Source organism: Chaetodon trifascialis, chromosome 5 (assembly GCF_039877785.1).
Source record: "Chaetodon trifascialis isolate fChaTrf1 chromosome 5, fChaTrf1.hap1, whole genome shotgun sequence".
NCBI classification, from domain to species: Eukaryota; Metazoa; Chordata; class Actinopteri; order Chaetodontiformes; family Chaetodontidae; genus Chaetodon; species Chaetodon trifascialis.
This window is the reverse complement of record NC_092060.1, coordinates 26928425-26944656: the sequence shown is the minus strand read 5'-3', so window position 1 is coordinate 26944656 and position 16232 is coordinate 26928425. Positions and strand designations below refer to the sequence as shown.

The 16232-nt window shown below is 42.2% G+C and overlaps 1 protein-coding gene across 3 annotated transcripts; it reads left to right on the top strand.

Moving 5' to 3' along the window:
• Window positions 1-556: 556 nt before the first annotated feature.
• On the top strand, window positions 557-12269 carry tlx2 (T cell leukemia homeobox 2). 3 transcript variants are annotated; one of them, XM_070962792.1, is made up of 5 exons: window positions 557-1666; window positions 7778-7990; window positions 8755-8992; window positions 11314-11494; window positions 11978-12269. In XM_070962792.1, the coding sequence occupies exons 1-5, from the start codon at window positions 1165-1167 to the stop codon at window positions 11987-11989; spliced, it is 1146 nt and encodes a 381-aa protein (XP_070818893.1). In that variant the 5' UTR covers window positions 557-1164; the 3' UTR covers window positions 11990-12269. The 3 variants fall into 3 exon arrangements, with proteins under 3 accessions (XP_070818893.1, XP_070818892.1, XP_070818894.1); XM_070962791.1 differs by lacking the exon at window positions 11978-12269 and having other exon boundaries at window positions 11314-11530; XM_070962793.1 differs by lacking the exons at window positions 7778-7990; window positions 11978-12269 and having other exon boundaries at window positions 11314-11530.
• The last annotated feature ends 3963 nt before the right edge of the window (window positions 12270-16232 follow it).

Genomic DNA, 16232 nt, shown 5'->3' with positions numbered 1-16232 from the left:
TTAATCACATGCCAACAAAAGAGCGAGGCTAATATGAAGAGTGTCAGGGAAAAGATGGACAGGAAAATATGAAAATGAAGCGAGCATTGACAGTGACAGACTCACTCAGAGGCGCCATGAAAACTCAGTAAAAAGAAAAAAAGCCTGATCTGTGTCCCCCTTTCAAGATAAAATGTGTCTTTTCTGTCATGAAAAGAGGCATTTTTCTATTTCTGACCGCATCCTCTCAACGATTGATCTTGAATGACTGAATGAACTTATATATTTAGATTTTAAACATGTATTCGCTCACTGACGCAAAACTCTTTGGAAACCACTTGACCCGGACCCCTGGCACCACTAAAAGGCACAAAACCTCCTGTTTATTACAAGAAAAGCTGCAGGAAATAAAGAAAGCTGCGGCTTCTTTAAGACATCGTAGCAAAACAACTGCCCTACAGAGGAGGAGGGTGGGAGGGAGAGAGAGAGGGAGGGAGGTTTGGCTGGATGACCGAATGGCAGCTTTTACGCAGAGGGTTGTCTCACCTGCTGAAACGCACTTCACCATTCAGCACAACAGAGCCATCTTTCGCTCTCACCTCCAATTAATATCCACGCCTGCGAGGTCAGCGCTTCATTTTCGCCTCTTTGGGTTTGTTTTGCTTTGTCTGTTGCTTTCTTTTAATGCGACGAGCTTGGGTAGCCTACCATGCCCTCTGCGTATGGATCGTCTCAGCCAGAATAGGCGAACAAAGCGCTCCAAGCCTCTCCAGAGAACTGCCTTTCCCAAAAATCCAGGATTTTTGTCTGTAAGTACTCAGGATAACCATCTGCGGCTGTTTTTCTTGTCGTTAGGTTGTTTTTTGTGTAGTTCACTGGGAGAGAACACGCTGTTAAAGATGGATACGCTGTTTCTTAGCCCGATGGATAGGCATTTAATTTAGGGAACACCCGATCCAAGCGCTGGACAAAAATTATGGCAAGATTTGGGATTGCGCCGGACACGTTGTTGGTTTCCTGGGAGTAGAGCAGGCCTGTGTCGATGCTTGAGAAGAAAAAACAGCCCAGCACTGCAGCACACATACAAACATTTCATTTCCCAAGGCGAGAATTATTGTATGACAAAAATACATCCGAGCACTGCTAGAACATACTGACAAACATCACCGACAAAAACAAGAAACTATGGAGCACACCGGGATCGAGGAGGTGAACCAGACGCACCAGCAGCAGCATGAGCCCATCAGCTTCGGGATTGACCAGATCCTCAACAGCTCGGACCAGTCCAGCGGCTGCATGCTTCCCAACCGGACCAGCGACCCGGATTACGCGCTGTCCTCCAATGTCTACAGCAACGGGTACAACAGCGTCTACAACCCGGCCTGCTCCATGGCGGCGGCGGCGAGTCTGGCCGGCTCCTACAACGTCAACATGAACATGAACGTCAGTATGAACATGAACGTTAACGTGAACTCAGGCGGCGCCGGTGGCGTGATCCGGGTGCCCGCGCACAGACCCATGCCGCCTCCGCCCGCCGCTGCTGCGCCACATCCGCCCCCTTCGACGCATCCGCCGGGCATCGGACCCGGCATCCCCTCGGTGCCCGGGATGGGGATGGGGAATGCGGCAAACTTCACCTTCCCGTGGATGGAGAGCAGTAGGAGGTTTGCCAAGGACAGATTAACAGGTAAAAAGAGTTTCTTAGCGATCCTGCAACCTGTAGTCTGACTTGTGTTTCCCATTCAAACAGATGATTATATAACCTTCCTGCTCCTTCACCTGCATTTAAAAGGACAATGCATGAGCCCAGAGTCCGGCGCAGAGCAGCAGTGTTACTGTGTGACTTCCTCATGACCTTACAGGTGTGAGTTGTAAATTTCTTGACATTTGTGTTTAAAAAACAGACCCTGAACGCTAAAGCGTGCGGACTGAATTGGGCCTAAGTGGATGCTGATTTCCTCTTAAGGTTGTAATCTATAACGAATCGTATATGCGCGCACAGAGTCGGTTTTATTATGCTGGAAGGGTAGTCTGATAAACGAGAGGAGAAATTGACATGGACATGCTGATGAATCAGTATTGGACCATCACTCTCCATTTACAGCGGATGACGGATAACGACGCTCCCCGTCTTTTCATGAGGATGAATGATTTTTTTTTTCTCGTCTATGAGCCAATTGAGAAAGCAGGAAGATGAGTCATAATAGTAATAACTTATGTCATCTTAAAATCTATTATAACAGTGGATAATAACAGGTTATCTCTATTATTATTATTATTATTATTATTATTATTATTATTATTATTATTATTATTATTATTATGATACATTCTACATTATTCCACTACGAATAATGGAACATTTTTATTCTACTTTAGAGACTTTTAACGCCTCAGTCATTGCAGCAAATGTGTCAAAATATATGTGCATAATTTACATAAACCCTTGATTTGGTTCATTCGTGGAGCCCAGATTTAGGTCTTTGTTAACCCAGATTCTTCTTAATATTAATTAAGATGCTCCGTTTCTTTCTGTGTAAAACGGAATTTGGAAGAAAAGTAAAAATCAACAACTGATGGCTGCTTTTCTGTTTTCTGTTGCAATTACTAATGACGCAGCAATGAAATCATTTTAATAAGAAATGTAGACTTCAGATAGACTTAAAGTTTATTTTGATTTTAATAACCTTCTGCGTTTCTTATCCTCCTCTTTAGAAAAAGACAATGAAAACAAAAACATGGCAAATAACAATTTCTTTCAAATAAACAGAAATTTGTGCCTTTTCACACGTAAATTCGAGCCCTGCTGATATTTTTAGTGCAAATAATCTGCGTCCCATAATCCCGCATTAATCGTTTTTTCTTCAGTCTCACAAGATAAGATTTTGATGGAGCTCGAACACCTTCATACTTAGATCAAGGCATTTCTAATCCACTCTTATTATCCATATGCTTTGTGTTTTACCTGCAAGGACAAAATCTCACGTTTTGTTTACGGCCATTTTTCATTTTTCTGTGTCTTGGTCAGATGCTGAATTTTGTCTCTGCACGTGTGAATTCAAACAAACAGGCTGTTCTGTGTCGTCATAAATGAAGATGCAGATTTTAAAAATATTTCTGAACTCCTTAGGTTCAGGGATTATCTCTGCTCTGCTAATTCGACTTCATATCATTATATTTTATGTGTTATTTTATTCTCTTATTGATTTGGTTTACGGTCTTTTTTTTTTCTTTTTTCTCATGACCTCATCGTGATGAAGATGAAAATGATCATGGATTCGCGCGCCCTCACCCCCCACCTCTCCACGCATTAAATATTCACCATTCCGTCCTTTCTACCTGATCAATTATTAAATACTGGGGGACGATATGTCAACTGCAAAAAGATACGGTGTAAATAGGCTTATCAATTCTGCTCATAGTCACTGAGGGCCTCTCGTTTAATTTCTCTCAGCTTTGTGTCGCTGTAATTATTTCGCTGCTTATATCTTTCCACTGTATTGATCAGCCAAAGATGAGCAGCACACACACACACACACACACACACACACACACACACACACACACACACACACACACACACACACACACACACACACACACACACACACACACTATCCAGATTTAGCCTGCTCTGTTTCCTATAAAAGGCCGTAAATCAGATGGACTATCATCCATCCTGATGGCCAGAGCAGCGTTTTAAATGTTTCTCTCGGTCTCTTGTTTTTCTGTTGGCTTTTCAGCTTGAAACCGGAGGAGAAAAACGGCCTCTTGCAGCTCTAAACAGCTAAACATGTTGCCAGAGGCTTCCAGCTCTGGCAGCCGTGGGAGGCTTTTTTTATTTGCTTGGATTGTAAACGAAACCTGTTCAATTGCACAGCAGATATTTTTCAGCCTGGCGAGCGTCCGAATGGCCTAAATTCGTGTTGTAGATCATGAGAAGTTGTATCAGACTGACGCGGAGGATTAAGCAAAGACCTGTTTATACCAGTGGGTCTGTGTTGATCACAGGAGCAGAAAGTTATTCATTTCATCTGAATTATTTCTTAATTTTACATCAAATGTCACCGCACATTTGACGGTGCTATTATTACTATTATTGTAGTAGTAGTAGTAGTAGTAGTAGTGGTGGTAGTGGTGGTAGTTGTTATAGTATTGCTGTTTTGGCGGCATTATTTGCCTGTGCCACTCGGCATTTACTTTTATTTAAACTCATATTTTTGCTCAACGGTCACCGATGATTTTTCTGACGTGACAAATAAAGAAATAAACTAAAAAGGCAAAAACATAAAAACAAAGTTCCAGCTATTATCATAAAATATAGACTGAGACATTTATTCAGTCAATAATACTGTTGAGTGTTTTGCAAAACAAGATGCGTAAAACCATAAATGTATAATCTGGACTGTTTGAATTCATTTAAATGAGTAACTATATGATGGCCAACAATTTAAAAGTAGCTGTTATAAATTGGCACTGCTGTAATAATAATAGTAATAGTAGAGGATAATGCGGGTGGTTTGGGCATCTTGACAATAAACTGAAGCATAATACAGCATGTGTGACTCTACAGGCCACGTAGCACCAATAAAAAAACATAATTAAACCCTTTTCTCTCTCCAGTAAATCTCTGTCTGGGACTTAATGGCAGCAGAGAAGAAAAATCGGATTTTATTTCCGTGTTGAACCCTCTCCTGTCCGTCTGCTTCCCAGTGTGACAGAAGACAGTGTCCCTGCCTTTTGTCCCGTATACTGTAATAAATAGCAATATATGTTCATGTTATATTTCAATATCCCCTTTAGAATCCTTCACGGATATATTTATTAGATTGCTACAAAGGTAATATCCGCAGTGGGGAAGGGAGGCGCTGTCACCGAGAAGTGTTATTAAGTATAGATGGTTTTATTATGGGAAACATATTCTCCATGGTAGCATTTTATTTTTTGATATGCTTATGCTAAATTGTATTACCCAGGCAGCAGATTTAGTATTCCCCCATATTTTCTTTTTCAGTTGACAAAGAGGAAGAAAAAAATGCAAAAAAAAGCAATATTTATTTCCATTAAAAAAAAAAAATATATATATATATATATATATATATAGGAGCAAGATTTTCTCTCTTTTTAAATCTAATAATTTTCCACCTTCTTCACACAGATGCTGCAGTGCCAGTTTCAGCGTTTTCCAGGCTGTTATTGGCTAACTATGCTGATCCTGAAAACAGAATAGTAACCATAAATCCAAAGTGCAACCAGCTTTTTTTAATATGCAGACTTTTTGAATGTTACTCTGACATTAGTCTCAGAAAAATGCAAATGTCTGTTTTCCAAAAACATAAATATGTTTTATCATGTTGCCTCACACCTTTTCCATATGTTGACCTTGTGTGATACTGTCGTAAAAGGTCATTTTAAACTCAGACAAAAGCTGACTTCATATCAGGGCACAGTGAACAGATCTGAGTGACGTAGACAGAAGAACACAGGACTGTTCTGGGTTATTTCCATTCATGCATTTCATTCAGACTGCTGCAGCTGAGCAGGAGCAGTCTTTTGATTTGACGTCAGGTTAACAAAGATTGCAGCCTTTCTAGCTTACGCTCTTGATAATAATAGCAGAGCATAAATCTGAAAGCATATCTGATTCCTGAACTGTCTTAGCTTTACACGTCCAGTCAAAACATGAAACGTGGCTGATGCAGTATCCATAGCGTCACTGTATCACGTATTTATCAGCATTTTGTACACTGCAGGGAAGGCTTTTCTGCAGTTGGCACATCCAAAGGCTCCTGCTGCATGTTGTGTTCCACTTGGGTTGCCTCTGAACGTGCTTGTATGTGCCTGGTCCATTAGTTAGCCCACAGATGGCCTGAAATAGCCATCTAATGCAGTATTATTTAGCCAGACCTGCCGCTGGGAGCAACAACAGGCCTGCTCGCTCTCAGCATGTGACCCGTAAGGCTACTTTTGGGCAACTAGACGCCGACTAAAAAGGACCAATTGCAATATTTAAATGTATCTATATGAGAAAATCACAGAAAAGTCACCACAGGAATAAAATTGGGTATCATGTTCAATTTAAAAACATATGATTAATGCAATAATGTCACCATAAACTCACGATTAAGGGCCACAGAGGTGCTGCAGTCTTCCTGTGAGTACCTTATAGAAATATCAGAAACATCATGGGAAATTTGTCACCATAAACTCATGATTAAATACCACAGATGCCTGTCTAAGTCCCAAAAGGAATTTTAGAGGGATACAATTACCATTTATACTACTATTGAGCATCAGAGCAACACATAATGTGAAACCTGATAATAATATTATAGCAATATTACCATAGGAGATTAAAAGTAATAATTAGAGGAAGAAAAAGAAGACATGGTCATTATAAATCCAGCACAAAAGACAATAAAAGGTAGTGAGTTTTCATTTCAGACACTAAATTTGCATTGCTAATTTCCACTCAGGTAATGTTAACTTTATGTGACCTACTGTAACAGCACATTGCAGCTATTCATCTTTATTTTACAAATCATTTGCTCGTGTACGCCTCTATTTGCCACTCGTGTTCAGCACCATCAGGGGACGTCGGCAGCTCCCTGGAAACGACTGCCGAGCACATAATAGCTTCATGTTCCATTTTCCATCCAAATTGTCATCGTCTGTGTGGCAAATGAATTTTCAGGGCGCTGAAAGTCTGCGAGCAGCAGCGGCAGCACGTGGCCCTCCGGGGACACCTATGCAGATGTTTTCATATTCATTTTGGCTTCTAGTGAGCTTTCCGGACAAAACAAAAACAAATAAACACCCTGTAAGACAGGAGGCGAAACAGCTTGCTGGGGAGGAATGACATAAAGATGCAGAGAGGGAGAGAAGGAGACAGAAACCATTTTTCTCCTGTTGATTTCCATTCAGCCTCAAAACGAGAATGTGGCTGGGGAGTGGATCTATGGCCAAAAACGATCTCATTACATTTATCGATCTTCTGTTTACCCATGGCTGACAAAATAGACAGGATTCATAGATATTTTATGATGCTGAAGATAAGTTGTTATTAATACCCAGATTCAGTGACATGTGAAAGAGGACCAGCGGGCAGTGATGCGAAGAAATGAACTGAAACACAGCAGAGGCTCATAATTCATATTTTTGAGGAGACACAGTGCCAAAGCAGCTGAGAAAAGCCCGGCCGTTACATGTACGCTGACGTTTATTTAAAAGAAGAAATCATTGCCTCAAATTCATCATCAATATCTATAAAATATAGGTGGTCTATTCTGCAAAAATGGTGAAAAGTTGTGTAACTGTGCATGACCTACCCTGTAATGTTATTATTAGGAGTTTTAATGACAAATGCTCAGTTCTGTATGGAAGCTGTTTAGTGCAAAAATTCAATATCTTTGAATTTAAATTGTCTGATGGTAAAAAATTACCCATGTTTCAAAAATTGTACTGTAGGTTGAAACCATGTGAAAGGTGCTTAGATAACAAGCGGCCACCTTTACTTTGTCAGAGGATAACCCTGATTTTCTGATTGGCTGACCAGTATGTGCTTGATTTATCTTTGTAAACCTGCTAGTTGTCACTTATATTTCTAAATGGCAGATATCTCATTTTGGAGCAAAACCTTTCCAAACGCTAACTTAAGAAAGCAGCAGTAAATGATGTTAAAGTAGACCCTGCTCATCATTCAGGCTTCCCTCATGTGATTAGCTGCTATGCGTCGGCGCCTGCACAGCGGCTGCTGTGCTCCAGATGTGGGACCTTACTGTGTCTCCCTTTCCTTTAGGGGAGCAGGCAGAGGAGAGCCGAGTCGGAGAGGCCACAGGGGGGCCGGGGCCCACCGGGTCCCTCTGTCCTCTCCCCAAGGGAGACATCGGCAGGGTCCCCGTCTGGAGCACTGTGGAGACATTAGCCAAATGCTATTACCCCGAGCTCGCTCACCTGCGAGACGGCAATGGCCTTCTAGCAGACTATCCTTTTCCAAAGGGGGCTTGCCCAGGTGAGTCACCCCCTCCGCCCACCAGCCACCTCCCCTACCTCACCCATCCTCACACAGCTGATTTTTAACTGCATCCCTCTTGTGTGCTGCTTAGATAATGAAAGTTTTGTGTCTTTCTTTGTGGAAATAATGATGCTTAAGCAGAAGTTTAAATCTTGATTTGTGCTTTTCACCATCATTTTACAGCAGGAGGCCAATTTACTGCCAGTTGCAAGCATGATCTGTTCTTGAACAGTTTTTGGAACAGATGCTGCATGTTCCAGCTTTCTAAATGTCTCTCTCTGACTTTTCCTTGGAGTTCATTTCTGTACAAACCAGTGTGCTGTTCGGTTTTCAGAATCTGGCAGGGGAATATTAGTTGTAATTACATTTATCTTCTTCAATTGGCAGCTTCTGGGCCTTCTCTTAGACTCCCCAAACACACTGGCTTTTCCAGAGTTAAGACAAAATGGACAATAATTTTATCTACTCAAGGACTGGAAAACAAAATTGTGTTTGTAACATGAGCCTATCGAAACAAAACCTCAAGGGAAATAACTCTAAATTTCAGAAGCTCAGATCATTCTAGTTTAGAAATGGAAATAACTGCTCACACTAACAGATATTAATCTTGAGCCCTTAAAGTCCAAACACCTCAATTTCTTTCAGTAACCTTTTTGCTAATGCTAACATGGACTTTTTGGCAGAATCTCCTGCATGATGTTCAGCGAAATGCTTAAGAATCATCAAAGTCAAATAAACCTTCTTTTTTTGGCCATTTTCAGCTGCCCTCTCGCCCTTCTCGGTGACCCGTCGCATCGGCCACCCTTACCAGAACCGGACACCGCCCAAGAGGAAAAAGCCTCGCACCTCCTTCAGCCGGGTGCAGATCTGCGAGCTGGAGAAACGTTTTCATCGGCAGAAGTACTTGGCGTCGGCCGAGCGCGCCACCTTGGCCAAGGCCCTGAAGATGACAGACGCACAAGTCAAGACCTGGTTTCAGAACAGACGGACAAAATGGCGGTAAGATCACAGCGGGGGGGTCCTGCACTTTAAGCGCTTTCTGGTGCAGCTTGCTGGTGTGAAAGTTGAGAACAATAAAGCTAAAGCATCATAGCCCTCTCTTCCTCGGCCGTATTTGGCTCATTTCTTCTCCCTCATGATCTACTTAAGCAAAACAAAGAGTCCGTGGTGGATTGTTTCGGAGGCTGTTTGTCTTTATGAGGGCAGATGAGCCACTCCTTCCAATTTTTCTTGCGCCATAAATCAACAGCACTGAATGTGTTTTGCTCCTGGATCCGAGATGCTTCCCGATGTTTTACACAAGCAAAACGGCCCGCAGCTGAAGCATTGGAGGCGTTGTACAACACAACACCTATTTTGCTTAGCCTAGCTGCCAGTCGAGGCCAGTTCACTTGACCAAGCACAATTACTCCTGAGCCTCCTGAAAGGCCTTTTAGAAACCTGCTGTCCAAAGTAATACTGAAACACTCACAGGAGGAACCGGCTGCCAGAGAAACACACACACACTTCTTCACTTCATTCTAACTGTTGTTTATAGCCATTTGGAGGTAAATGAGTAGGAAATCAAATTATGAAGCCCTGCCTGTAGTTAAAGGGACAGGATGCATATTTCAAAAGCGTATTACAAACAGCTAAATGACCTCTTAGGGTTTTAATGTTTAAATGATCCTAAAGCTTTTTAGATTCAAAAGCTACACATAGAAGACGCGTAAAAAAATGTTTGTGTAGTGTTGAAGGTCTGAACCCTTTTACAAACAGAAAAAAGGCACATCCAGGAGCCGTGAAAAACAGGACAGTCTTCACCACAAGACGGAATGAAAATGAATCTGCTTAAAACAAACTACATCAAGACTGAACGGCATGTCACAACTAACAAGGGAATCGGCTGAGCTCGTTTTTCTGATTTCCTGGTTTTGCAGAGATTTATGCCATTTCCCTGTAGTGTGCACCTGATAGGATGAGCATGAGGGATGTCTTTGCGTGACGACTACGCTAGTAACAAGAGGATGATCAAATCAACAGCCGGGGAATCGTATTATGATAATGCTGTTAACAATAATGTGTGGCTAATGGATGGAGGTTGGTGTGCATGAAAGAGTGTTTTAGAGGTGTGTTTCCGCCCGTGATTTCCACCATTTGCATTTTATTGTTGATTTTGATGGCGATCGTTTGTTTGTTATGCTTTGTGATATTAGTAACACCTTCATAATTCCAAAAGAGCCAAGAAAAGTCTTCATTGTGCATTAATCTGTGCATTAATTAAGAACTGTTCAGGCCATTTTGGGGCTAAAATTAGCACACACGCAGAGGAGAAAACGTCCTGATTAAAACGCAGGAGAGTTGGTTTGAATGTGAAAGAAACTTCAGCTGAGGAGAAGAAAAATCTGCGTTTTATCATCTCTGAATCACCATGAAAGCAGAATTTGGGGCTTTGGTTGTAAAAATTTTCCTACTTTTCATCCTCCCAGCTCTTTTCTCTTTTAATAATTCTGCAGACTTACTCTCCAACATAAACACTGCAACTTTTCCATCAAGAGGATGCATTATTTTAAAGCTGCCAGAAAAACACACATCGCATTAAGACATAGATGCAATGTTTCACCTTCAGGCAGGAAGTGTACTGTGCCCCCTCCCCCTGGGTTAGTCACATTGTGTGTAACACCTGTCACTCACCCTGATCAGCTGCCACCTGGCCCGAAGCTGCAGTTGCTGGCACAGGTGTTGAATAAACATACAGAGAAAGCTGCAGTGACAGCGAATGAACAGGTTTCATTTGGACAATTTCTGACACATGTAAAAGTGTACTGATTTTCATGTCATCCCTTTTCTTTGACTGCCCTGCCAAAGAAAAACACACTCTAAAATATCATGAACACTGAAAATCCAGTTTCAAGCAGGATTTTGTCTCTTTCTAGACACTTTTTCAGCATGTTGCATCTTCTTGTTATTTTGCTGGCAATCATTTATTTAGAGAGTAGAATGAAACATGTCTCTTCTTTGTTTTCTTTGTCACTGGTTGCACCATTGTGACCAGTTCAACCAAAAAGTGATGTTTTTCCACGTTGTATGGTGATATTTCTTCGAGGTTTGAGGAAGTAAAATTATCCAGTTGTCTGCAGGAAAAAATACAGAACAAAAATTGGAAAATCTGAAACTATAACCAGAAAAATGAAAGTTACGTTGCCTCTTTTTGAGAACATGCGACCGTTCATCGGGAACACTGCTGTGATATGCAGCATTAGTCAATCTTGTGTAAAACTTAAACATCATGTGGATCTTAAATCCTCCTCTGTCCCCCCGTGTCTCCACCATCCACCCAGGAGACAGACTGCAGAGGAGAGAGAAGCCGAGAGGCAGCAGGCCAACCGGCTGATGCTGCAGCTTCAGCAGGAAGCTTTCCAGAAGACGTTGAGCCAGCCTCTACAGCCGGACCCGCTCTGCCTGCACAACTCCTCCCTCTACGCCCTGCAGAACCTGCAGCCCTGGGCAGAAGACAATAAGGTGACCTCCGTCACCTCCGTGGCATCTGTAGTGTGAGCGTGTGTGTGCGTTGAGAAAGAGAGAGAGTGTGTGTGTGTGTGTGTGTGTAGAAGAGAGGGGGGAGAGACAGAGGGAGGGACAAAGCTGGGAATGAAATGTGCTTATCAGGTGTCGTCAGAATGGACAAAAGGGAGGAATCTCTTCATTCTATTTTTGACGTGTCTGACGTTCAAAAACGCAGCACCACTGAGTCCATTGAGTGGACACGTGCTTCCTCACTCACTGATCGTTACCAGCAGCGTGGTGGGGGAGCCTGTGTAGAGAGAGACAGCTCTCTGTTACTGCCAAGACCTACAGAAACACTGTATGCGGACTTCACAGCACGGGAGCCGCTCTGACATTGCTCTTTGTCAAAATTAAGCAAGTCTGCAACTGTTATCTGAAATATCTGAAGTGTGTTGAGTCAATTTCCTGCCTTACACCAAGTTTCCGCTTTCCCTTCAGCTGACGGTCTAAAAGAGAGGAGGGCACTTTATCCGTAAGTGCCAGGAAACAAATGGACACCTCTGTACATGCCCAACTATCAAGACTGTCCCCCCTTTTGCCTCTGGATCCCTCACGAGGCAGCAGAGACTCTCTGCCGATAATGGCAAAAAAAAGACCTCCTGTTTTTCGCTTTTGACTTTGTACAATGTAGTAAATGCATGTTTCAACCCTTTTCTGTGTGCACTCGGAAGTACCATTGAAGTCAGCTGCTGTCCCGGTGGACTGCAGTGTTCAAGTGGTAGTGGATTGGTGGAACTCCTGATGGCGAATTCCTGATTATGTTCAATTTAAAGGTGTTTTATATTAAATGATATTGTGACTTTTTGAAAAGATGACAAACCTCTCTGTTTTTCTTCCCTCTCTTTGTGTCGTCGGGTTCTTTCACTCACTGCCTGTTTGTTGTTTGTCACCATAATGAAAACCATGCAATAATACTTTATGATTTTAGCGAGCTAGTTAGCCTCTTGGGATTGAGCCGTGATTACACATTAAAGTTTCAAACCACCCAAAGGTAAGATACCATCGAACTGTATCGGAAGGACAGCGCAATACCTTTTTTTATCCATAAAAACTGATGACTACAGCTCCCAGGTGTGAACGGGAAGGAGGGCGTTGCCGAAAAACAGCAAGCGTGTTCAGCAAAACCCTCCCTGGATAAATAAAGGTCTGAAAACCGATGCCAGCTCAAATTAGAATGAGGGTACAGGAGAAAGTACAAGTTGTGCTGCTGCCGAGTGAACAGTTGAAATGCAGCTGTCAGGTCTGTGTTTACGTGTGTTTCATTCCAGATTTTGGTGGAGCAGGAAACCTAAAAGCAAAGTAAAAGATGATGTGTTTTGAAGTTTGTGTCCCTTGCCCCTCACCCGTCTGCTCCCGCTGGGATTCGCACACCCAGGAAGCCCTTCGCCGCCTTCACTCTTGCAAAATGTGAAAAACAACTTTCGCAAGAATGAGATGATCAGTCGTGGTCCGATTTTGGTCAGAGTTCATTTGTTTTCAGTATCAGTGCTGCATTACGTTACGCTCTGCTTCCAGTCAATCAGCTGAGACCGACAGGAGGAATGGAAATCTCCACCCTCAAACAATCCCTCAGATACGTGTCACCGGACAAATGTTATCATCACATCTATATGTCCTTTGTTTGGGTGGATGTTTTTTTAACTCGGGAGTCAGTTTTGAAAAGACGTAAAAATATAGTAGATGCCGGGGAAAATGTCAGCCAAGTGTGCACACTGGCTATCACACTGGCTATAATCCTAAATGATGTCGTGGATGTGAGCTTACACACCATTTTTGGTTCTGGTTTCCATTGTTGTCTCCGTGAATCACGGGCACATAGACACCAGACAGTCATAAACATTCGTTATCACCATACCCACCCTATCATGCAAATGCTTATCACCCAAGTCATAACAAAAACGACCCATCTGCAAGCACAGTAAACACATCGCTCAGGTTCTTTGCCCGTAAATGAGCCTGCACCACCATGAATGTCACAGGAAATGCCCACCTCCTCTCCCCGACAGCGAATCACTCCATGTCTCTGCACTGTGAGCTTTATGTCAGCCTCTTGTTAATCTTGATCATGCCTGCTGCTGACAAATACCGATCACAGGCTTTTATGACGAACTCCAGGGTGAACATCTTGTACCTTTTGTTGGGATTAGCAGCATCTGGCAGCTCGGGCCTCTGAGCTGTTGCAGGTTGATGATCTGGTTCGAAACAGCTGTCTGCAACTGCATCCACCCCCAACAACCCTGCGCTCTCCAGCGCCTATGTTTAGTCAGATTTTAGGGCGTCTTGCCTGGTTGGGATCCTGTCAGTATCAGGCAGTCCTCCAGGTGACGCCTCCTCAACCCCCATTTCCTCCGCTCCCTGGAGCTTTCATCTCTCTGTCTCGGCCGCCTTGAAGACGTGACTTGGCCCATTCTAGAAAAATTCCTCCCTTTACTGTTTTCAAAACCGTGCATTGTGTTTTACTACAGGTGCTTAAAGATTTTTCTCCTCTCTTGTCATGACCCTGGTTTTTTTTTTTCTCACCCCCTCTCTCTCGCCGAAACAGCCCTGTCCTTATCCAATAAAATGTCACCACACAAGATGAACAGGAGCAAGAGGCTCAGGGTATATCAGACTTCCTATCAAGCACTCTGTTTTGAACAGAGGCACCAAAAAAACTATTCATCACATAAGCTGTGTTGTGCTCTGAGTCACGCTCCGTCTGCTCCCATCAGTTGTTTCCATCCTGGAGAAACGCAGTAAACAGTTAAGTCATTTTCAGGCAGCGGTTGCAGCTTCAGTGAGGTGCCTGTTGTGGGTTTGAGTCCTAAAGAGAGGCTGGTAGACCTCCAGCAAATGTCATATTTCACATAAAATGGTCACTTTGCAATAGAGCTGCAATGATTAATCGGTTAATCGATTTGTTGTAAACTATTAAATCAATCACCAACTATTTTTTTGATATTTTGATAATCAATTCATAAACAAATTCCAGTGTCTTAAATGTGAATATTTTCTGGTTTCTGAATATCTTTGGGACATCATCTCAGGCTTTGTGAAGCACTGCTTGGCATTTTTCACCATTTTCAGATATTTTAAAGTCCAAACAACTAATCGATTAACCACGAAAATAATCCAGAGATCAATCAACAGTGAAACTAGTTATTAGTTGCAGCCCTACTTGCAACATTATACAGTTTATCCACAAATATCTCAGATTTTCAGGTAACAGCAACTCTGGTGTTCAATAATTTGTCATTTGCTGCATTCTGGTCCTGTCTTTGTGACGTATATTCAGTTTATGTATGATCGTTCAGCCTTGTTCGCTCAGACATCTATAGGAAAGATTGTTTATATATGATAAACAAGTCAAACCAGATTTTCAGTGTTCATTGTATCTGTTTTAGTGGCACATTTGTTAGTTTTCACTGTGAAGAGCAGGAGGATAAAGCTGTTAGTTTAAAGATTAGTTGGAGTTTGCTGAAGACTCTTGTTTAGTTAACATGTTTATTTAACTGCGGCTTGATGGCTGAAATTTACTGGGATTCTCTGCAGTGCATCCACAGCTGCGCAACACAAACACATGACTAATACGAGCCTGGGTGTGATACCAAAATTCATTTTTGCATTTTCAATTTTTTTTTTACTTGATACCAGATGTAATAATATCGTTACACAGTCCTAACAGCCATTTTCAGGCCATGACAGCTGCTGTAGCCACAAGATTTTGTGGGAAAGCAACGGCCGCCTCAGACTGCCAAAGCCTATTAGATTGCTGCTAATGTGCTGACATGTGAGGCTTTGTTGACAAAAGGCTTTTATGGTTCTTGACTCTAAAATACTGCCACGGTCCGTTAGTTTGAGTTACTTGGAAAATAACGTTTGCTCTGTTGTGGAGGAACCAGTATTGTGTTGTCAGCTCTAAATCAATAATTCTACAATAACGAGCAACATGATGATGTGCATTCATCTGCACAGTTTACCCACAATGTTTGGTCAAGAATGAAGTGTTCTTGCAAGAAATACTCATTAACAGGTTTTTGCATGTGTGTGACACCAGGGTTGAGTAGACCTGGACACAAATGAAAATCACAAACTGGCTTTGCTCCGCTCGCTGTGGAAACCTAAACATACTTACTTGATGGAAAGTCTGAACCAGACTCACGTCAGCTTTGTGGTTATTCGGCAAAATGAAAACATTGTACATCACGGGTATTTCACAAGTGATTTTCCAAGAGCCGTTTATCTTTGATCCTTTTCACTGATCCGACATCAATAATCAGCATTATCAATCTGGTGATCGATGGAATGGTTCCATGTTATTTAGCTTGTTGTTTTGTGTTTGAATGTATCGCTGCTCAGGAAGCAAATGTGCTTCTCGTGACGTCCTGTGAACTGAAGGAAAACCTCCTGAGTGGAGGCTGTCTGGCTGAAATGATGGTAACTGGTTTGGCTAGACAGATTAACTTTTTTGTTTTTGATTGAAGAAGATTAGGGCACAAATCTGTACTGCACTGGACTGTCTGTAAAAATGTTTTTAATGCCTTAACTTTACCAAAAATATAAACTTCTCAAGAGAAATTTAATTCAAGACACTTTTTATGTGAAATTCCACACGCAAGAAAACACAAGACAATTTGAACTCAAAGAGGACATTTAAAAAAAATGCTCATAGGCACTTACACTGATGATAGAGATGGGGAGGGCAACAATGTTG